The sequence below is a fragment of the Bos javanicus genome, chromosome 16 (genome assembly GCF_032452875.1).
Source record: "Bos javanicus breed banteng chromosome 16, ARS-OSU_banteng_1.0, whole genome shotgun sequence".
In the NCBI taxonomy this organism is placed as follows: Eukaryota; Metazoa; Chordata; class Mammalia; order Artiodactyla; family Bovidae; genus Bos; species Bos javanicus.
Window position 1 is genome coordinate 29007822 of NC_083883.1, and position 23724 is coordinate 29031545.

The window sequence follows — 23724 nt, forward strand, 5'->3', positions numbered from 1 at the left end:
GAAAGGGACGACAGAGGATGAGATGGTTGGATGGCATCATCGATTCAATGGACATGAGTTTGAGCAAGCTCCGGGATATAGTGAAGGACAGGAAAGCCTGGTGTGCTGCAGTCCTTGGGGTTTTAGAGCATCAGACACCACTTAACAACTGAACAACAGCAACAACTTCTAAGAAGACAGACTAATACTGTCATTGATAAGGACAAAGTAAAGTGATAAGGTGATTAATAGTTAATCCCGCTAAGGGATCATAAGTATTAATAAAGGAAAAAGTATGGGAGACCCTTGGAAGTTAATGATCATTCAAGAAAGCAGGTTTGCTTAACCACAAAGCCATGTAACAGAAGTGTGAGACATGCCCCAAAACAAAACAATAAGTTGTTGATTGCGAAGACATGTTTCTCTGTGCACACTAATAACAAAAATATAAAGACAAGGTGACATTATACCAAAACCTCATATGATTTACCATTTTTAGCATAGACCACCTTTCTGCTGATTTGAATAGTACAATGACAGTCCCATTTTCACCATGTAAGGACAAGAAAACTCCCATACCTGATGTGGAGGAGGAACTGATGATGGTAGCTTGACATCTACTCAAGAATGAGGAAGAGTGTGGTCTGTTCCCACTCCCCACTTTTCCCTTGATTGTAAAACTATAGCCTACTAAGTTCTGGGTGAGGCATCCTCCTGCCCATCTGCTTATTAACCTCACAAGCACCCTATTCTAATAAATCACTCTTATCCCTTTGCCTCTTGTTAAATTCTTTCTGCATTGAGACATAAAGAACCAGAGCTCCTCAGAGCCCCCAACCTGCCTGAACATTAAAAACCTTTTGTCCTTTGGGGGCTGGGAAATAGGTATGTATGTTTCACTTTCTGCAGATACATTCAGTCACTCCTCCTTTTTACTCTTCCCACAGAATATCCAGGATCTCTCGCTAGTTGCAGCTTGTGTCTTTCCGGTTAGCAGGAGGTATATTAGCCCACGTCTGCTCAAACATTTTTCCATTCTGGTATTGCCTCATCTCCCACAAACTGCCATAAAAACTATTTTCCAGGTAATACATCTAATTTATTTTCTAATAAAAAGCAAATTTAATTCTATAGTATAAGGGAAAATATGAGAAATTAAAACCACTAATATTAAGAGAAAATTCTCTTAAGGGGATGGATTTTTTTTCCCTCTGTATTTTCTGGCTTACTATTATAATTTGTCTCTAAATATCAAAAATGTAAGTTATTGTGCATAAGAAATACAGGTGGGGCATGTTTAATGAATGTTTAAAACAAATCCCAAGGTTTTTTTTCTCAGAGATTCTAATCCAATATATCTGAAATGGAGCTCAGCAATCTGCATTGCCAACAAGTACACTTGGATTTTTGCTAGTATTTGTTTTTTTATTTCCTTGTAGAATAAAAAATTGAGAGAAGAAATTCTGAAATATCTTATTAGAAAAATGCCTCAATTTGAAACCTAGTTTGATTAGAAAAATATATGCAAGTTTACTAAATTCTTCAGAACTAATTATGTCTTTTTCTTTTTTTATTTTCTTTTTTAACTTTACAATATTGTCTTTTTCTTTTTTATAACATAAAATTTAAAGATTATTTTTTAAATCTATTTTTCAAAAAGTACTTAGTAATTCTACAGGTGATCAATAATCTACACTTCAAAAAACCTGGTATAGAATATATACATATACCAATCTTAACTGAGATAATAGTTCTATCACTTTATATTTCTTCTAGTAACATCTCCTGGGCAACAAGGATATGGAAGAATTTTCAGTTTACTAGTATTATACACACAGGTGGAGCATCAGTTGTCCCCAGAAAACACATAACACAGGCCTCTAAATCTTTCACCAAACTAGGACCGATTGAAATTTTCCTCAGTTCTCAACATCCTTTGTACTAGTCTGGCATCTGTTTAAAATGAATTCTGATTACTAACATTTTAAACAAAATTGATCTTCTATTATAGCATATACATCTCCTTTCTAGTAGGGATTAACTAAAAATAGTCTGTTCTTAAAAGTTTTGGCAAACTAAATTATAAAATTTCTCTTTAAAGGTTCATTTGGGAACATATTTCTCTATCAATAACTTTGCACCAGAAGTTCAGAAAACTAAGGATCAAATAATATCTTGCTGTCTAGCTGTGTACCATCAAGTATGTCAGACTATGTTACCAACTCCAACGAAATGTCACTACATGTTTAATCTTCGAGATATATTTAAGGTACCTGTGGCGGATTCATTTTGATATTTGGCAAAACTAATACAATTATGTAAAGTTTAAAAATAAAACAAAATTAGAGAAAAAAAAAAAAAAAGCCTGGGAAAAAAAAAATAAGGTTTGTTTTAAAACTTCATTCTCTAACTTAAGTTTAAAATTCAACTTGAGAAAATGCAATTTTACTGAACTGACTTTCTCTCTCCATTTCCCTACTCACTGATACTGTCAACACTTAATTGTTAGAAGGGGGAAAACAGAGCAATTCAAGTTGATTAGTTTTGCTGTTAACAGCTTATCCTATAAGCCAGTTAAAAAGCATCATTAAAGTAATTCCATGCAGAGAATTCAATGATGAAACCTGTAAGACTGTTAAAAAGTAAACCCATCTACTGACACCGGGTTGTGGTGAATCAAAGCTCAGTGTTTATTGTAAGGTGCCATACAAGGAATCTGAGACAACTAGTGCTCAGGCAGCTCCACCTGCCCAGAGGGTTTCAGCCAAGGCCTTTTAAGGACCAAGTGAGGGAGGGAGTAGTAGGGTCTATGATCAGCTCATGCACAATGCTGTGATTGGTTGATGGTGAGGTAACCAGGCCAGGTCACAGGTGTTAGCATTATCAATCCTTAGGCTCCAGTAGGTCTGGGGCCTATGTTCTCCTGGTCATCAGTAGTAAATTATTCTATTTGGTGGGGGTTTTAGCATCTGTATAAAAATTCAAGAATTGTGCATCTAGGTACTTCAAAGAGGAGCTAAAGCAGAGAATATGAGGGAGGAGTCTGCCCCATAAGGGGACATGCTGGCTAAGATTCTCATCAGGGAAAGAAGTGACAAGGCTATAACATAGATTTTGGTTTTGCTTTTTTCTGAGTTTATTGCAGCTCTCAGACAAATGAAAGCATGTATACATTTCATAAACATGCTGAATTTTTGCAAGCCTTGTTTTTACACCAAAGAATGTTGCCAACGATGCTGATTTAGTCAAATAGTTTTCTGGATTAAAATGTTTAAAAAAAAAAAACTTTTTTTGGTTTGCTTTTTATCTCCTTGCTATGAGACTTTAGCCCAAAATAGTACATATATTTGAAATGGGTTATAAATTTTTTAACCCAAATTGGCAATCTTAGAACATTAAGATGCATCACTTATCTCCAGCAATCCTGTGAGGAGTTTTTGAGCCCTGTCCCTCTAAGGGTGACACTATACAAGTTTTCTCTGATTTATAACTTGTCCATCTCATCAGAAGTTCAGATTATCACGTGTAGGAATTGACAATCCTTGCCTGGGATATTGCTCTATTTTTATGGAAACATAAACCTGCAAAAAAAAAAAAAAATGAGGCTTTACTTTGCAATCTACCTGATAATGGTTTTTTAATTGTTGTTTTTAAATCCCTAATAGCTTCTTCTAGGTTTGCTGCAAGCTGACAAGTTTGTTGTTAACTCCAAAGAGATGGCTGCTCTGTTCTTTGTTCATGAAGCCACTCGAGTGTTTCATGATCGCTTACTTGAAGAAGCTGAACGGGCGCTTTTCTATCAGATTCTTTCGAAAGAACTTGAGAATTATTTTCAGGTAAAATTATTTTAAAAATTTTTGTAAATGGTATCTTGAGCAAAAGTGTTGTTTTATAAACATCACTAGACATTTCTATGATGTTAACTAAAAACTTTATTAACAATTCCATTTTTTACTTGCAAATGTCTAAATAATTGTAGATTTGGAACAATTGAAATGATAAGGTCTTGATGCCTTTACTCATGTGTTTGGCCTTTTAAGAGCCTTGAAATCACCCATTTTCCTCCAGGACTGGCAGGCATGAACACTTTGACCCCTCATCCTTCTCCAGCCCTTTGAATTTTAGTTTGTGCGTGCTTCTCTAGTCCAGGTCACAAAGGAAAGTGCTTCAGTAACTGATTCACTAACAGTTGTGACTAAATGAAGTGGTGAGCTCAACTCCATTACCCTACCTCTCTGCTAACTCCTCTCAATTCCTTTCCAAAGTTGATGGTTCTTTTCTTTTTTCTCTTCTTCGGTAGCACCGGTTTCTGTCTCCCTATTCATAGCACTATAGGAAATAAAATAAACTCAAAGGTGCAACTTTATTTACAACATGAAGAAGAAATTTGGAATACAAACTTTATACATAGAGATACACACATGCATGTAAGCCCAGCATACAACACATATACATATATGTAAATCTGTCTTTATGTATACATACATTTGTATACACATATAATTTTTTTCCTTTTATCTTTTGGCCATGCCATGTGGCATGTAGGATCTTAGTTCCCCAACCAGAGATTTAACCTGCACCCCTTAGATTGCCAGCATGGAGTCTTAACCACTGGACCACCAAGCAAGTCCCCATATATATTTTTTAGATAAATCACAAATTCAGAAATCTTTTAAAAAACTTTTCTAGACACTCATCATTACTTTTTTTTAATCCAAGTTTCCTGCTCCTCAGCCTAGACCCTTCTTGGTATCATCATTCATGTTAATCCATAACACTTCTGCCCTCCAACTTTTTAAACATCTGGTAAAATAACATTTTCACTAAGCAGCTATCTCCACATCCACCAACAGCTCCATCTGCTTATCCAGAATTTCTCAGGGCTCTACCCAGTGTGCAGTTCTTCTTGTCCCTCTTTGGGGCTACTCTTTGGTGATGCTTCACACTCATCTTACTCCTACTTTCCTTCACACAGGCAGTAGAATCTCCAGTCCTTTCTTTTCTCACTTTCCTTCCCTAACAACCTGAGAAGCAGTTGAATACAGAGGTTACAAACACAGGCTCTGCCCAAGTTCAAAGCCCAACCCTTCCATTTATGAGCTATGAAACCTGTAGCAAGTGACCCCTCTGTGTTTCGGTTCCCTCATCTCTAATGAAAAGGTAGTAATTGTACCTACTTCATAGGACTGTGGTGAGAATTAATGGCACTAACTTGTGTAAAGTGTTTACAACAGTTTCTTACACATAAGTGCCCAGTAAATGTAAGCTATCATTGTATTAAAAAGGACCAGATCTTATATCTACTGTTCAAAGACAGGCTGGTGGTTTGGCAGAAAGAGCCTGAATGCTATATTTAGACCTTGGCTTGACTTCTAAATCTGTCTCATATTACTCTGGGTACTTCATTCTCAACATGAAAAACCGTTTGCAAAACCATATCCAGTCTTCCTTTACTGCACGCTATGTACTACCCTGATGCCGCCTCCCTGGTGTCCCCTACCTCAGTATTGATACTATCATTCAAGCCTCCATCCATGTCAGAAATTTGAGCCCCTCACCTCATACTTTGGCCAGTGCAGAATGGTCTCTCTTGTCTCTTCCTTTATTCATATAGGTCCCTTCCCTTGGCTCACTCCTGACCATCCTTCAAGATTCAGCTTATGCTTCCTTTCCTGATGCTTTTCTCTAGCCTAAATCACATTCTTTCCAGGTTAAATGTCTTTGTATTGTCATAGGACTATGGGGTTTTCCTATCCATAGAACTAATTAGAATGTAATTGCCTATCTCTTTCTCTAACCAATGAGTTCCATGAGAACAAAATCGTTAATTGTTATCCTCACCTAAATCTCCAGAGTTTAACATCCTCCCTTACCCCTAGCTGGTACTTGATAAATACATCTGGGATGAATGAATAGATAAAGGAATGAAGGAAGGAATGCAGAGGCTTTGCTAAAATAACTATCTAAAGAGAGCTTATTTCTGTCCTGGGAGAAGAATCTAAATTCTTGCCTTATACATTCCAACTGCAATTTAGTTTTAAGACTTTGCTAGACCAAAGAATAGATGTAGAGGTAGCAGAAAATGAGTAAGCAAATACTTAGAGACAGGTCTTTCCCTAGTAGGAGTTAGTCCCACAGACAGTAAGAACAGCTACAGTACCCCCAAATTAAAGAACTATTACCCAAACCTACTTTAAAAATTTAAGGATGTAAATTATTCCTGTAAGAATTTGGGTTTATACAATTCCATTTAGTCAGTTGTTTGACTGGTTGACTTTTTAAATAGTAAAATGTGATAGCTCTAATAACAGTTAACACTTACAATGTGCCAGGCACTGTTTTAAAAGCTTTACCCATCATTACTCAATTAAATCTTCATAACATCTCTGTGATTTAAGTCCTGTTATAATCCTCATTTTACAAATGAAGAAACGGAGACAAGGTGAGATTAAGAATTTACCCAAGGTTGCATAGTTAGTTAAGTGGTGAAGTCCTGGCTATCTGACTTCAGATATTCTCTTAACCATCATGTCATATTGTCCCTCGACCTTCCTTTAGTCTTTTGCTTAAACAAACACCTTCTGAGAGCCTATTAAGAATTTCCAGGGCCAGACATCAACTGAGGTAAGTTCTAAAACCTCCTTAGAACTAATGTAAGCCCTGCCTCCAAGCACCTTACAACCTAACAGTTGCAATACATTTCTGTAAGCACTGTAACAGGCCCATCCACACACCACCATAGTAGGACAAAAGAAGAAAGAATAATTTTATCTCAGTTTTAGGAAGACGGAAATGGTCAGACTTCAAAGAAGGGGTTAGCCCACGAACTTGGTCTGAAAGACAGGCAAGGATTTGTCAAGTGAACCAAGAAAGCAAATATGGAAGCTTGCAAATCTATGGTGGTGATTAACAATTGACTAGGGAAAGATTCTGTTTTTCAGATTGTTGGTGAGACCTCGTGGTGTCAACATGTTATTCCCACAGCAGCAGTTCTTAACCTAGAGACTGTAGATTCTCAGAGTTCTTAAACAGAACTGTATTTCAGTGTATTTGGTTTCCTTTGCAACCCTTGCATTTTACTATATGTGTTTAAAATGTTATTCTTATGAGGAGTCCACAGGTTTCACTGTCAGAAGGGGATCCATGGCACAAAAAAAGGTTAAGAACCCCCAAGACCTAGACCTACTGTGCTAAGAACTTCTCTGATACAAGTACATTGTTTTAGTCTTGATAATAAGTAAAATTGTGCTATTAACAATTTCTATTCAATCACCTTACAATAGATCCAATGGACCAAAGAAAAACTGATAAATGACCCAATTATATTTGTGGATTTCTTGGATGTAAACAAATCTCATAAAAAGAAGACCTATCAGTATACCAATGACTATAATAAACTTGCCGAAGTACTTACTGAATTCCAAATGAAGTTGAATTCAGCGTCTTTGGAGGTAGAGACATATACTATACAAAAATCTAAGGAATACTATTTTCAAATATATATATATATATATGCACACACATATATACAGGCTTCCCTGGTAGCTCAATCAGTAAAGAATCTGCCTGCCAATGCAGAAGACTCAGGTTCGTTCCCTGAGTTGGGAAGATCCCCTGGAGAAGGAAATGGGAACTCACTCCAGTATTCTTGCCTGGAAAATCCCCATGGACAGAGGGGCCTGGTGGGCTACAGTCCATGGGATTGCAAAACGTCAGACACGACTGAGCGACTAACAGTACACATATGTATATGTGTATGTAAAATCAAATATTTTTGAGATGTGTGTGTATGTATAAGAGCGAGAGAGATCAAAAAATGCACCCTCAAATTTTAGTGCAGTCCAGTAGAAGTATAGGTTCATCTTATTTTGCCTCATTTAAATAAAAGGTGCACAACTGAAGTGGTAAAATGTTGAATTATTAAAGTTAAGGGAATTAAATGCAAGAGAGGGTGTGGCAACAAGTAGCAACAATATAGCTGGGAATAATTCACAGTCTTTCGCATTATGCTGTGCTTAGTCACTCAGTCGTGTCCGACTCTTTGCGACCCATGAACTGTAGGTAGCCCTGTAGGCTCCTCTATCCATAGGGATTCTCCAGGCAAGAATACTGGAATGGGTTGCCATGTCCTTCTCCACGGGATCTTCCCAACCCAGGAATCCAATCCAGGTTTCCCGCACTGCAGGAGGATTCTTTACCATCTGAGGCACCAGGAAGTCCAATGGGAAACTACATTCCCATTACAGTTATGAGCAAAGGTGATTTGGAACATAGACACCAACAAAATCAGATACCATACACGGATTCCTTGAGGCTTGTTCTACCCCAAGACAGAGAAATAGAAAATCAGCCTGGATATTGCTGCTCTCCCCTTCATTCTCTTCCCTCAAGCCTATGCCCGCCTCCCAATCTTGCTCATCAGAATATTGGCAAAAGGACAGTTCTCATTGTGCACACCTCTTTTCCATAAATATAAACTACTTTATTGGGTCTAAATTATTGGATTACCAGATTAGTCGTTCTCACTTCTATATCTTATATGTAAAACCACAATGAACACTTAATTTTTCTATGCCTATAATCACTCTATTTTTTTTTGTTTGTTTGTTTCCCCTGGTAGATTTCTAATTCCTTGGTATTTTTCAAGGAAGCCATAGAACACATTGCAAGAGCTACAAGGATCCTTCGACAATCAGGAAGTCATATGTTACTGGTAAGAATTTAAATTTTTCAAATTTTTTAGTATGCAAAATAAAAATTAAGGAAATTCAATAAAAATTCTGCTTACAGAAATTTAATTTTTGCACACTTTCTGTTTATGAAAGCTCATATTCATTGACTTGTATGACAAGATCCTTGTCCTCTCAAAAGTGCCTAAAAGTTCACCAGCTATTTGTTTTTGGAAGGCATTTAATGTGTAAAAACAGTGGTGGGTCTGGCACCATCTCTAGCATATCTTCAGTATTAATACAGTGTCTGTGCGGGTGAATCTTGACTTCAAAAATAATACAATTCCTTGAATATTTATTTAGAAAAATGAGTCGTTGCACAAAATTTTACTGCTCATGAAGGCAAATGAGAGTTAAATTCTTGGAAATTCCGCCAATACCTTAAATAGAGAAAAGCTTTCAGAAGGCTAAATAAAATCCAACGTATTCAACCAATGATATGTCACATTATTATGACTGTTTAATTTAGTCATTCAAATTATGTTCTCAGATCACAAAAGAATTACTACTGGAATCAATAACAGGAAGAAATTTGGAGTATTCACAAATATGCAGAACCTTTATAATACATTCCTAAGTAACCAATGGGTAAAAGAAGAAATCACAAGAGAAATTAGAAAATGCTTTGAGGTGAATGAAAACAAAAACACAACATACCAAAACAAAAAACAAACAAACAAACAAAACACAACATACCTAAAGCAGTGCTTCGAGGGAAAATTACTGCTACAAATGCCTATATTTTATTTTATATTGGAGTATAGCTGATCAACAATGTTGAGATAGTTTCAAGTGGATAGCAGAGGGACCCAGCCTTACACATACATATGTCCATTCTCCCCCAAAGTCCCCTCCCATCCACGCTGCCACATGAGATTGAGTAGAGTTCCCTGTGCTATATAGTAGGTCCTTATTGGTTATCCATTTTACATATGGTAGTGTGTACAAATCTCAAGTAAATAACCTAAGTTTCCACCTTACAAAACTACAAAAGAAAAGAAAACTAAGCCCAAAGAGGAAGTTATATGAGAGAAAAGATGAGAGAAGATAGTAAAGAATAGAAAAACAATAGAGAATATCAATGAAAATAAACAAAAAAAAAAAGATTCTTTGAAAAGATCAACAAAACTGGCAAATCTTTAGAGAGGATAATCAAGAGAAAAAAGGCAAGAACACTCCAACTATTAAGATCAAGTATTTAATACACCTTGATGAAATGTACACCTTCCTCGAAAGACATAAATTACTGAACTGAAGAAATATAAAATCTGTACTTACATAACTAATAAAAAGATTGAATTAGGAATTTTTAAATTTCCCACAAAGAAAAGCCTAGGGCCAAATGGCTTCACTAGAGAATTCTAACATTTAAGGAAAAATTAAATCAGTCCTTTATAACTCTTCCAGAAAATAGAAGAAGGAATACTTCCCAGCTAATCTATGAGACCAGTACCACCCTGATACCAAAACTGTATAGACATCATGAAAAAAGAGAACTACATACCAATATCACTGTGAATATAGTTGTTAATTTTTTAATGAAATATCAGCAAACTGAATGTAACAACATATGAATATTATATATCATGGCCAAGTGAGTTTTATTCTAGGAATGTATGTTTGGTTTAACATCCCCGAATCCATTAATGGAAAAGGAATGAACTGCTGATGCACACTACAGCACAGAGAACCTCAAAACCATCATGCTAACTGAGAAGTCAGATGCAAAAGACTTCTTACTGTATGATTTCATTCATAGGGCATGTCCAACAAAGGCAGATCTATAGAGAAAAAAAGCCTATTAATGGTTGCCTGGGACTGGAGATTAGAAACAGGATTGACTACAAATAAGCTTGAGGGATATTTGGGGAATGATAGAAGTACTCTAAAAATGGATTGTGGTGATGGTTTCATAACTCTGTAAATTTACTAAAAATCATGTAATTGTGCACTTAAAACAGGTATAGTCTGTAGTCTGTAGTGTGCACCTTAATAAACTGTTTTAAAAGGGTAAAACTTTATCATCATTCCCAAAGAGCACTTCTTGAGTGTTATTGCCCACAGTAAATGGAAAAAGACTTTTTTGAATCCTTACAAATGAAGACTCAAATGTTGATAGTCACATTGCAGTGATTTTATAAGCCTATCTATGCTATTTTCAGTGCAGTTATTTCATGTAGTTCAAGAGGCTGTGAAGAGAAAAGATTAAAATATTGAAAGTGTTTGAGTGCCTTATAAGATTTTGATAAAATACTTTATGTTTCATGTGTTTATCAAAGCATTTTAAAATAGTCTTAGGTAGTTTTACTAACTTTCTAGCACATCTAAGTAGAAAACTTTTTATTTCTGTTTAATAAAATTTCTATTTTTTTTTTCTTCCCAAGATTGGAATAGATGGATGTGGAAAAGAAACTTGTGCGACTCTGGCCTGTTATTTGGCAGAACATAAAATATACAGGGTGCCTTTATCTCACAATTATGCCTACTTAGAATTCAAAGAAGATTTCAAAAAAGTGTTTATGCAAGCAGGATTAGAAGGCAACCCCTCTGCTTTGATAGTTAGTAATTTGAACCTAGATCAAGTAAGTACTTTTTGTTTTTATTATTTGCTAAAGTTTAATATTTATGTGGGGTATTCCCAGGTGGCACAGTGGAACCCTCCAAATTTAATATTTGGAAAGAAAATATTTATCTATGGTCCTATTAACCTGCCATATCAATTCTTTTCATTATTTTTCATGCTTATCCAATCATAGCCTATAGAGTTTATGAATTTACAATCATTCTGTATATAGTTATACATAAGTACCACAATAAAAGAATTTTCTGTTTCTATAATTTAAACTGACTACTTGGAAGTAATTTATCTGTGTAACTAAAGTCATCCATTTTACATTAAAACCAGTTTTATAATCTGTCTTTTAAAAATAGCCCTTTCATCTGTATCCACTGTCTGATCATGAAATCTACAATGTGCTCTCACAGAGTTTGAGGCTTCTGTTTCTGTTCTTTATCCTTCTGCTCAAGTTTCACCAAAGCCAAGACCTTTCTTTGCAGCTTATGCCTTATTTATATGTAAGCAAAAAATGTTAATCGCTCAACTTTTAAAAAATCTATTCTTTTGTATAAGTTATACCCTTCCACAGCCAAAGCATAATTAGGAATACCACCTCAGATTGTATGTACTTCTTTGTGGCAAAATTTCAAGGGAATATTGTTTATTATCTATGATCCAGAGGTGGATAGTTATTAGTATTGTTTCAAACTCCCATTTTATTTTTTCTCCTGATACTGGGCCTCTCTCCCTAGAGTTGTATGTGTCTGTTTGTTTTTCATGTCATATTTTGAAAGTAAATCCAAGAGCCATGTCATATCTGCTTTTCTCCATAATATCCAGTTTTTCTGCTTTAACTATATATTCTCCCCTTCCCAAATTTGAATATTCTGCTCCTTGATCAGGTTGAGGTTTCTGCCAGACACTTGCTAGATTTCAGAAGATGTAGTTTCTCCCCTGCCAAGAATGTATCATTCTAATTTAAGAAACTATTTTTTCAGAAATCCACTGTCAAAGCTGAATTGAACATGGCTCCTGTGTTATTCAGGGGTTTCCCTGGTGGCTCAGCTGGTCAAGAATCCGCTTGCAATGCGGGAGACCTGGGTCCGATCCCTAGGTTGGGAAGATCTGCTGGAGAAGGGAATGGCTACCCACTCCAGTATTCTGACCTGGAAAATTCCATAGACTGTATAGCCCGTGGAATTGCAGAGTCGGTCATAGCAGAGCGACTTTCACTTTCACTTTCCATGTTATGCAGAACTTTAAGGTTATTGCATCTCCTTTCCAGACTTTTTCTAGCCACATCATTGCTTTCCACATGAATCCAAAAAAATGATGTTATGACTTTGTTAAGTTTGTTAACATTTGTTAAGTGCAGGGTACCAGATGGTGAGCTACAGTTTAACAAAAGACAAGAGAATCTGAAAAAGAAGTTTATTACTCAGGTTCTGCAGGAGGTACACAGCATGCTTTGAGGGAACCGATGGGAAGTCAAGGCAAAGTGCAGAGAGAGAGAGAGAGAGAGGTAGGACCAGGGCACACGCCTTGATTGGGGGTACAGTGCTTTGCAGTGCTTTTGGAGTTTCCAGGCTAGGGCCAGATTGGTCAATTCAAACCCAACAAGGGTAAGTTCCATGGGGGTCTTATCTAAGGAGCACATATAGGGAAGGCTCTGGGAAGCAGGGAAGACTTGACACAAGGGCTGTTGGGAAGTCATATCAGAATTTACATTTGCTTTTAACTCTGTGGGTTGGTATCTAAGGCGTGTGCATCCATGAGAGGTATAATGTCAGTTTAAATCCCCCAGCAGGCTGCTTGGCCAAACAAAATGGGTGCTGAAGCAATAGTACTATGGGGTAATTTAGCTAGACTCTCAACAAGTAGGCAATAATCAGAGTACTTAATAAATCTTTGGTGGCTCTCCATCATGTCTTGGGTGAGACAGGAAAGCAGTTAGCCCCATGTCACCTCTGTTGGCCTCTCTTGGACGCAGCCCCCGAGTTCTCTGCCCTTTCTCAACTGGGCTGAAATACCAGGTCCCTGTGGGTGGTTAAAGAATACTGTATCTTGAGGCACTGATAATGCTAATAATGCTTTTTTGTTAAAAGAAAGCTTGGATTTATTCTAAAAACCAAAGTGCTCATACTTTTTTTTATTACTCCTCTGGTAGAATTTCTTTCATTGCTGCTTCTCCTCTGTTACCTTCCCATTCACTTTGGAACCCTTTATAGAGATGTTCTTGGTTAAAATAAGCTTTTGACCATGTGATTTCTAATAGTTTGTGTAGTATTCAAACACAAAAGTAGAGATACTGAGAACTGCTATAAACTCTGTGAAGCAGAGTCCCTGCTCAACTTAATCATCGCACCCACTCCTCCCGCGCCTCTTCCCCATGCACAGCGCAGTGTTTGGCATGCTGTCGGTACCAAATCTGTTTCCCTAATGTTTGAATAAATGAATGAATAGATAAAGCTTATTTTGACTCAGAAAAAAATGTTTTTGATGGGCTCACATTAAAAGAAGTTATTTTTTTGATCTAAGTTCTCCTGAAACACTATTGCTTTCTCGATTAGCTTTGTCCAGAGTAGAATACATGCCCAATTTACTCATTCCTGATTAAATGTATGTTTTGCCTAAGGAGTTATTTATGGAAGATTTGAACAGCATTATTAATTTGGGGAAAATACCTGACTTGTTTGAAAATGAAGAGCTGGATGCGATTGCCCTCAAGCTTAGAGCTCTTGCCGAACAGTCTGGTTATGTCGATAATAGGCAAGCTTTACTTTTGTTCTTCCAAAAGGTACGTTTTTGTGGATTGCCTTTATCAAATTGTCATATTAAATTGAAAACAGACCATGTTCAAATTTCACAAAATTTTATGCTAGTGTCCGCTATTTGTTGAAAATAATGCTGCAATGAACATAAAGGTCTGCATTAAAAAATAGACTGTGTTTATAATTCTGTACATGAATTTCAAGTTGGATAATTTCTTTGGTTTTTTACATGAGTGTTTAAACCTATAATAATGACTGCCATCCTTATACACAGACACACCATAGGCAGGACAAACATGAGCAAGAATCTGGGACTGACTGGCTAACAATGACTTAAAAAAATAATAATAGCTTGAGGCAATAAGAGAAATAAGATCCCAAGATTATTTCACACCCTGTGATCCATTTCTAGCCAATGAAGTTTTTTTTTATTTCAGTTGTATGCTGGTAACAAGCCTGGAAAGGAAAGAAACAAGAATTCCTCATCCCCCTAAAAAGCCCTAGAACTGTCCAGGAGGTTATGGGTTATCCAGGTAGAGCAGGTAATATTCAGAATGAACTCGGCAGTGAGCTTGCTGTGAAAGAATCAGCTTGATGAGAGATATCAACTGGACAAATTAACTAGGCATTCTGTGTCTTTAAGACATGATGAATGACCAGTGGCTGAGTGAACAGATAGATATGATTACCCAAGCCAAAATGTTCACTGGTAAAGTACCACAGGCCAACTTATTTCTCAAGTCAGTTTCTATCTTTTATGGAGACATTTGAAAATTGAACTGAACCACCATCCCTTCCTCAGCAGATACTTAGTGATCTTGCACAACAAAAACATGTAAAAAATTCTGGGAGTGGAATCCACAATTGTAAGAGAACAGTATAATATAAATGGATGTTTGAATTGAGTTGTATTTTAAAATGCTGCAGTAGAAAGAAGGACAGGAGTTATCCTGAAAACTTGTGGCACTCTAGCACTTCTTTACAAAATTGGTTTACCCAATAGATTGTGAGTGGAAAAGGAAAATAAATTCTGATTTAGAGTGTGGCGAATAGTGCCCTCCAGAAATAAAAAATAAGAATCCCAAGTAGAAATCAATTTTAATTTTATATATATGCCATACTTTCAAAAATGATGTGAGGTTTTTTACAGTAATAATAAATAGTGAAAACACATTTTAAACTGTTGGATATCTTCAAGTAGGAGTTTGCAAATGGGCAAAGCAAAGAGAGGTAATTTCATTTTGTGGGTTTTCCCAGGTGGCTCAGTAAAGAATATGCCCACCAGTGCAGGAGACACAAGAGACAAATTTCAACCCTTGGGTCAGGAAGATGCCCTGGAGTGGGAAATGACAACCCACTCCAGTATTCTTGCCTGGAAAATGTCCATGGACACAAGAGCCTAGTGGGCTACAGTCCATGGGGTCACGAAGAGTAGGACACAACTAAGCACACATGCAATTTCATTTTCAATTTAAAGATTTCTGTATTTTGTGAATTTTGCATTGAGTTGCATTTGTTTTTATAAAAATTTTAAAGACAAGCAGGAGGGGGAAAATCTTACCCTTTAGTCTTCCTTCAGCTTTACCACTCTTATTTGGCAAAATAGGTTGCCTGATACTCAAAGATATTATCACTTTGTACAAGTTGAACCCTTTGAGTTAGATGGACCATTGACTCACTGAAGCTGCTTTCAATAATGTGGTTTTATCATAAAGTGATGTAGGCAATGAGGAAGGAATCTGTACCCTGTGGTCAGTCCTTCCAAGAAGCCAAGAACAGCAACAACACAACCAGGTTTTAGGTGGGGCAAGGATGCAGGCAAACTTCTTTGAAACTAGCACTTTGCCTAGGACCTGAAAAATTATGTAGAATCTAATACTACTTGGCTGTAATCCTTCAGCTGTAGGAGTTTATTAGTATCTCTGAGGTGTTATGTACATAACATTGTTCTGATTCTCTGCATCTCTTTTAGCTTTAATTCATCTGTTTCTTTCTTTGAGTTTCTGTGAGTCTTAAATGCACACCACTCCAGAGGAAACAGTTAAATAGACAGACTCATCACCATCTGATACAAACTGCCCTACTGAATAGAGTTCTAGCACCAGATCCCCTTATAAAGGATGGTTTATACAAGGAATGCTCTGAGTCCAGTGACTCCCCTACCCAGTCCATCCAGCTGAAGCCAAGAGGGTGAGGTCCTCTAGAACAGAACCTGCCTCCTTTCCTCAGAAGGGCTCTGTTAAGCTTGTAGTTTCCCCTGGAAGGACTCTGATTTATGACAGATACTCAGTACATGATTGATAGGTACTCCCCCCATTAAGGAAAAAATTGAAACAAATTTTAAATGGAATTTTCCATATAATATTTTCTTCAAAGAAGTGGATTGCATTTAAACAAATTATATTTTTATTAATTTTCAGAGAATACATAAAAATCTTAATATTCTTATGACCATGAGCCCTACAAGACCTAACTTTCACCAAAACTGTAGACTATATCCTTCCCTGATCAGCTCCTGCACAGTTGATTGGTATGAGAAGTGGCCGGAAGAAGCTCTGCTGATTGTAGCTGACACTTTCTTAAGAGAAAAAGTGGATATCAAGAACAGAGAGGTAAATATAACCCCTTTAAAGAAATCTAATGCAAGTGAAGATTTCAATTTATTATCAGAATCCAACAACACTACATCTCTGAATGACAATGAACCTTAGGTGGGCAAAGAGAGGCAGTTCTGGGCAAAATTATGAAATAAGTCAAGTGTTTGTCTTGACTCTTTATCAACTCCTCATCTCTTTTGCCCCCTAATTCACCCTGTCTCAATGATGCCGAGATTCCTCACTGCTGGGGTCTCTTCACTGTTCTGCTCTCATGGTAGACAGCAGATTTCCACAAAGGTAAACCACCTCCATTTTGCATGCTCTGGTAAGGATACTGCAACCTTCTGTGTTCTTCTTGTGAATTTCACTGGGTTGGTTACAGCAACACAACTACAAAGAAATGAGAGCACAAGCCACACGCAAAATTACCTCAGAACTCATAAGCCACAAGTCAGTAAGAATCTGTTCTAGAGTGATTCAAATGAAGATCCCGAGAGATGTTGGCAAAAGAAGTTGCAAATTCAGAGAGGCCTGAAACTCTGTGGGGCCTAGAAAGGGGCTTACAACCTTACCTCTCCAAGTGTTCAAGGAAAGCAAAGGCCAATAAGGGGTAGATTCAGGGTGGAACCAGCAAGAAATTGCAGCTGAGTTAAGAGTGACCGGTTTAACTAGGCTTGGTGGACTGGAGATGCGTAAACAGGACTAAATTATGTTCAAGTCAGATTCTCTCTGAAGGTAAGCAAAGAGGACACTCTTTCTACTCTAGTTTTGCCTACCTGTATCTCTACAATGATTGATCCATTGATTTCCATAAGGAACGGTTCCAGCCCCCTCCCCCAAACCCTGCAAAATACCAAAATCAGGATGCTCAAATGAAAGTGAAAGTCACTCAGTCGTGCCTGACTCTTTGAAACCCTATGGACTATACAGTCCATGGAATTCTCCAGGCCAGAATACTGGAATGGGTAGCGTTTCCCTTCTCCAAGGGATCGTCCCAATCCAGGGATCAAACCCACATCTCCTGTATTGCAGGTGGATTCTTTACCAGCTGAGCCACAAGGGGCGCCCAAGAATACTGGACTGGGTAGCCTATCCCTTCTCCAGAGGATCTTCCCAGCCTAGGAATCGAAGCAGGGTGTCCTGCATTGCAGGCAGATTCTTTGCGAAGTGAGCTATGAGGGAAGCCCTGGATGCTCAAATCCCTTATATAAAATAGTATAGCATTTACCCATAATATGTGCACATTCTATATTTTAAATCATCTCTAAATTACTTGTAATACCTAATACATTGTAAGTATATGTAAATAATTGTAAATACAATGCAAATACTATGTAAATAGTTGCCAGCACAAGAGAAATTCATATGTTGCTTTTGGAAACTTTCTGGAATATTTAAGAAGTATTTTCAGTGGTCGTTTGAATCTGTGTGTGCAGAACCCACAGATACAGAGGGCTGACTATACATCCTTTAAGTCCTTACATTTTTCTAGCTTTATTTTACTCATGAAAATTGGGTATCTTGCTATCAATAACCTACTTTAAAGAAAGGAAGATAAGAGATAAAGCACTATAAACCTTGGCCATTGACAGTGTACCCTAAATCCTTGGAGTGCTGCAGCAGAAATAAGGGAAAAACCTAGCTGAGATGTCATTTATTGTTAACCTTTTTTCTTTTTGTCTTTTCCACTCTAAGCTCATCCTAACCACTAAAACTCATGTATTTTTAGTCCCATTCATCCAAACCCTTTTTCTGTGTCTCTACATCTCAGAAATGACAAATGTATTTGCATTGTCAATTTTCTTTTGTGTGTGTATTTAGACTGCTTTCTCTTAATTCTTAGAAATTACTATTTTTCAGAACTTAAAAGAAAGACTAGTTCCAACATGTGTCCAAATCCACAGAAGCATAAAAGAGTTGAACATAAAATACTTTCAAACAACTAGAAGGCGTTATTATATCACTCCCAATAACTACTTGCGGTTCATGGATACATTTGTCCACATTTTGAAGTCCCGAGAGAAGAAAATGCAAAAGAAGAGGTAAGACTTTGAGACCAAGTCAGATATATTTGTGACTTGTGCTCTTATTTGTGAAAAGGGATACAAATGCAAGTGAACCCAAATCCACCTTTTCATTGGAAGGAAAAGAGCAAAAGCTACAGAAGATCTTAAGAGGTAGGTGTCTATCTCCCCTGTGGTCATTCACAGGTTGCCCCTGTAAAGGCAAGGCTGACAGATTCTGCCAGTGAAGAAGCAATAGACTATTAGAGTCAGACATGGACATTGAAAACAAGAGTAACCAGCATTGCCATTCCCAATGTCCCTTATCCCATGAAATGAAAGTGGAAGTCACTCAGTTGTGTCCAACTCTTTGGGACCCCATGGACTGTAGCCACCAGGCTCCTCTGTCCATGGGATTCTCCAGGCAAGAGTACTGGAGTGGGTTGCTCTTTCCTTCTCCAGGGACTCTTCCCAACTACAACACTGATAGTGGGATGCCCTGTTGCTGAGAAATCCATGGCATGCTGCAGCTCCGCAGTTTTAGAACCTTCAGCTGGACCTGGGAAGGGTGGGGGGAGGAAACCTGAGGTAGAAAGTCTCATATCTAATCAGAACTCTAGAGTCGTTGAGAAACAATCTCATGGCAGCCTCCCAGAAGATAAAGACAGTGGGAAATAGTCTTATAGCATCTGCTCACAAGCATTCCATGCTCTCATGTTCCAGAAGGATCACAGACTTATCTCAGTTGTAGTTAAACCTTCTCCTGTGTGACCTATATGAAGGCATAAAAAGTTGCCAGGGTACCATGTGAAGGCATTCCTTTACAGCTCTATCCTCCAACCTGTCATTTATCCAGCTGAAAAAGAACAGCCCACTCTATCAGATACCCCAGTTAAATGCACTGATAGGGACTTAGACCAAATCCATTCTTGGACAACATTGGGTGAGAATGGCCATGATGACTGCCACTTGGAGGACAGACCACAGACAGATTTCGTATCTTGAGCCAAGCCAGTTAAAATTGTTATTGATCCAAATGTGTCAATAATTGGCATTTGCCCATACTCTGCCTTTATTGGCCAGCTGGAAGCCCAGGGCAATGAAAATTTTCACCACCACTCATGCTTGAGAGTTTAAACTAGTTTGTATGTGGTGCACGAGTATAGACCTGACATTTACAGAAGCAGTACCAACCTCAGCAGCAGCATTTTACCCACATGGTATCAGAATCTCATTTATTTTTTGTCAACAACTTTGAGTGGTACATTCAACATCAATTGTACAACAGTTGCTACAGTCTGTGAAAACAATCCTATTAGTTCAAAAGGTTAATCTTGTTCCATTGTTTTACATAAAGGCCATTCACTCCTCTGGGTTAGCAGCTCCTAAAATGCTTCTGAAAGTCCATGGATTAAGCCTTTTGTTGGTTGGTGATTAAATTGAGTATGATGGCCACAGGCTGGGTAAATTGGCCAGATGCCCTATAGACAAGAGTTATAAGGAATTAATGGAACTTCCTTCTACCTCCAACCTCCAGGTTTTAAGGTGTCCCCTTCCCACCATCCAGGGTTGTTGCTCTCCATTCGCAGTCATGATTGGTATGAGCAGTGTCTGTCACAATCACTTCATCCACAGTCTTCCCCATGTCTTACCCACATTGTACATCCTTAAGTTGCTCAATAGTTTCTTCCTTATTACCTTGAACTATTGTAGAACATCTCCTTACCCCCCTGATGTGTAATCAGGATTACCATAAGTTATCCCCTTATGTGCATGATCATTATCATCAATATCCAATAGCGCTTATAGCCATCAAGTATAACTATTTGGTAAAAAGAAGCACCAGGTGATAAGTCCCAACTTCATAGCTCTTCTTTACTTCTTACAAATCCAGTAAGAAGTTTCCCAGGGATAGATATGGGACAGGAAAAAAGGGAAGGGAAGGGTTAATTATGTGCTTTGGGTCTCTTAACAGCCAGTCCGCGCCTCTTCTCCACCCCCAAAACATTTAGCATCCTGTTTCAGTGGGAGATACCCTTTTGGGAAATAATCACTTTTAAAGCCCAGATTACCTGTCATAAGAGTGCGCTTCATTGGGAGCTTAGTTTCAGTTGTCTGTGTTTCTTTAGTTTTCCCTTAGAGTCCATTATATTTTTAATATCACCTGTTTCTAGGGGGTCATATGTTTACAAATTAAATGCTAAGCGCAATGTCTGATGTACACAACACACAACAAATAACAACTCTTTAAATAAGTAAATAGTATAAATAGACTTATTTTAGGAAGATCACTCTGGTATGGAGAATAAATTGGAGAGAGACAAAAAATAAAAACAAGACTTGAAAGCTAATGTGGTAATCCACATGAGACTTTTGAGGACCTATCCTAGAGCTAGATAAAAAATAAAATATCAAAAATATCTGTGTAATTCACAATTTAAAGGGTATGGATGATGATGTTCTCATAGATTATGAAAGCCCAAGAAATAGAAACCATATATTCAATTTTTAGAAAATGCTCTATGGAATTTATTCCCTGTCTTAGAACTAAAATTTTGTGGACCAATAGCTTAGTAGTCTTCTTATTTAAATCTTTCATTTATTTTATTCCATACAAATGTATATTTTCAGTTTTTTATTCTAGTGAATAGATAAATGAAAAAATTTCAAACTTATCTTATTGTTTCTTATTTAAAAAGAAAATTTGTTTTGGACGTTATTAGATTCACAGGAAGTTACAAAAATAGTACAGAGAGGTCCAAAGTACCTCTTACTCAGTTTCTCTCGTGCTCACATTTTACATGACTGTAGTACAACATCAAAACCGGAAAACTGTCATTGGTACAATGTGTGTTTATAGTTCCATGCCATTCAACTTTATCATTTGTAGCAATTTGTATAACCACAACAGCAAGCAAGATATAGAAGGAGTTCATCACCACAAAGATTGCCCTACTGCTACCCTCTTCACAGTCACTCCCACTCTTTTCCTCCTCCTGTTCCAAATACCTTGCAACTGCTAATCTGTTCTGCATTTCTCCGTTTTTATTGTTCACATACAGAGAGCGATAGTGCTTTCACTCAACATAATGCCTCTGGGATCTAAGCTATTGCATGTATCATGAGTTTATTCCATTTTATTGCTAAAGTAATAGTCCCTATGGGTGTACCACAATTTGTCTAACCGTTGAAGGAATTTGGGCTGATTCTAATTTGGAGTTATTATGAATATATCTCTGTACAGGTTTCTGGGCAGATACAAATTTCTATTTCTCCAGGATAAATGGCAAGAGTGTAACTGTTAGGTCCTCTGACCTATGAAGAAAATATCAAATTGTTACTCAAAATGACTGTACTATTTTTTGTAGTTTTATAAATTATGTATGGGAGAGTCAGTTCCTCTGCATGCTTGAGAGCATTTGGTATTGTCACTATTTTGTATATTGACTATTTTAATAAGTATGTAATTATATGACATTGTGATCTTAATTTACACCTTAATGGTTAGTGATGCTGAATATCTTTTCATGCCCTTCTTTGCCATCCATATATCCTTTTCAATTTAATGTCTCTTCATATCTTTTCCACATTTTCTAAATTGTTCAAGTTTTTCATTGTTAGTTTGGGAATTCTTTATATATTCTAAAATAAGTCCTTTGTCAGATATGTGGATTACAAGTATCTTATTCCAGTTGGTAACTTGTATTTTCATTCTCCCTTTCACAGAGAAAAGGGTCCTAATTTTTGATGAAGTCCAATTTATGATTTTTTTTCTTTTATAAATTATGCTTCTCGTGTCTAAGAACTCTTCACCAAACCCTAGATCCTGATCACTTTTTCCTATATTTTCTTCTGAAAGTAGTATAGTTTTACATTTAATTCTATGGTCCATTTCAAGTTAATTTTTGCATAAACATGAGGTGTAAGGTTAGGTTACAGTTCATCTGATGTAACTGATGCCCCAGCACCATTGGTTGAAAAACCTTATCTTCCTCTCTTGCTTTTGCACCTTTGTCAAAACTGAGTTAGGTGTACTTGTGTGGGTTTACTTTTGTCTTCTCTATCTGTTCCGTCAATCTTCATATCTATCTCTCTGCCAATACCAATATAATCTTGATTACTGTCACTATGTAATCAGTCTTACAATCAGATAGAATAATTCCACCCACTTTATTCTTTTTTTTCAAAATTATTTTAATTACCTTAGTTCATTTGCCTTTCCATATAAATTTTAGAATAAGCACATCTATACATAAAAAACATTTTTTTTTACTGAGATTCAGACAGGAAACCTATATATCATTTTGGGGAGAATGGGCCTCTTTACTATGTGGTCCTCCAGTCCATGATTACAGTGAATCTTGCTTGGCTATTATTTTGTTATATCTATACTTTCTTAATTGATGCAAAGAGCTGACTCATTGGAAAAGACCCTGATGCTGGGAAAGACTGAGGGCATGAGGAGAGAAAAGGGAATGACAGGATGAGATGCTTGGGTCATTGACTCAATGGATATGAATTTGAACAAACTCCAGGAGATAGTGAAGGACAGAGAAGCCTGGTGTGCTGCAGTCCATGGGGTCGCAGAGAGTTGGACATGACTGAGCAACTGAACAACAACAAAATGCTCTCTTAATACTTTCTTTCCCTTCAGGGAACGTTTCCATATGGGCCTATCCAAGATCCTGGAAACAACTGCTCTAGTCACAGATATGCAGGAGGAGCTCTTGATTCTTGGCCCTCAAATAGAACAAAAAACAAAGGTGTGTTTGATTTTTGATCTCTTTTTTAAATTTTATGGTTTAACATGGAATGGTGTTTGAAAGCAGAAGCTGATACGTGACAAACATGGGTTAGAACTTCAGCTTTATTACCATGCAGCTGTGCAACCTCTCTTAGTCTTAGTTTCCTTATCTGTAAAATGAGGAAAGCAGTAACAACACAATAGCAAAGTAGTAACATCATTGTCTTTTTTAATTTATTTTTATTGAAATATAATTGGTTTATAATATCGTGTTAGTTTCTGCTATACAACCACATGATTCAGCCATATGTGTACATATATACCCTCCTTCTGGGACCTCCCTC

At 37.1% G+C, this 23724-nt stretch overlaps 1 protein-coding gene across 2 annotated transcripts in view; it reads left to right on the forward strand.

Annotated features, from left to right (window-relative positions):
• Nucleotides 1-23724, forward strand: part of DNAH14 (dynein axonemal heavy chain 14) — a 394303-nt gene that overhangs the window by 262511 nt on the left and 108068 nt on the right. For both annotated transcript variants that reach the window (XM_061382365.1, XM_061382363.1), the window contains 10 exons: nucleotides 927-1064; nucleotides 2081-2248; nucleotides 3645-3815; nucleotides 7263-7430; nucleotides 8600-8692; nucleotides 11093-11290; nucleotides 13901-14062; nucleotides 16457-16648; nucleotides 18494-18675; nucleotides 23291-23399. In XM_061382365.1, the coding sequence (XP_061238349.1) occupies nucleotides 927-1064; nucleotides 2081-2248; nucleotides 3645-3815; nucleotides 7263-7430; nucleotides 8600-8692; nucleotides 11093-11290; nucleotides 13901-14062; nucleotides 16457-16648; nucleotides 18494-18675; nucleotides 23291-23399 (1581 nt within the window). The remainder of the gene's footprint in view (nucleotides 1-926; nucleotides 1065-2080; nucleotides 2249-3644; nucleotides 3816-7262; nucleotides 7431-8599; nucleotides 8693-11092; nucleotides 11291-13900; nucleotides 14063-16456; nucleotides 16649-18493; nucleotides 18676-23290; nucleotides 23400-23724) is intronic.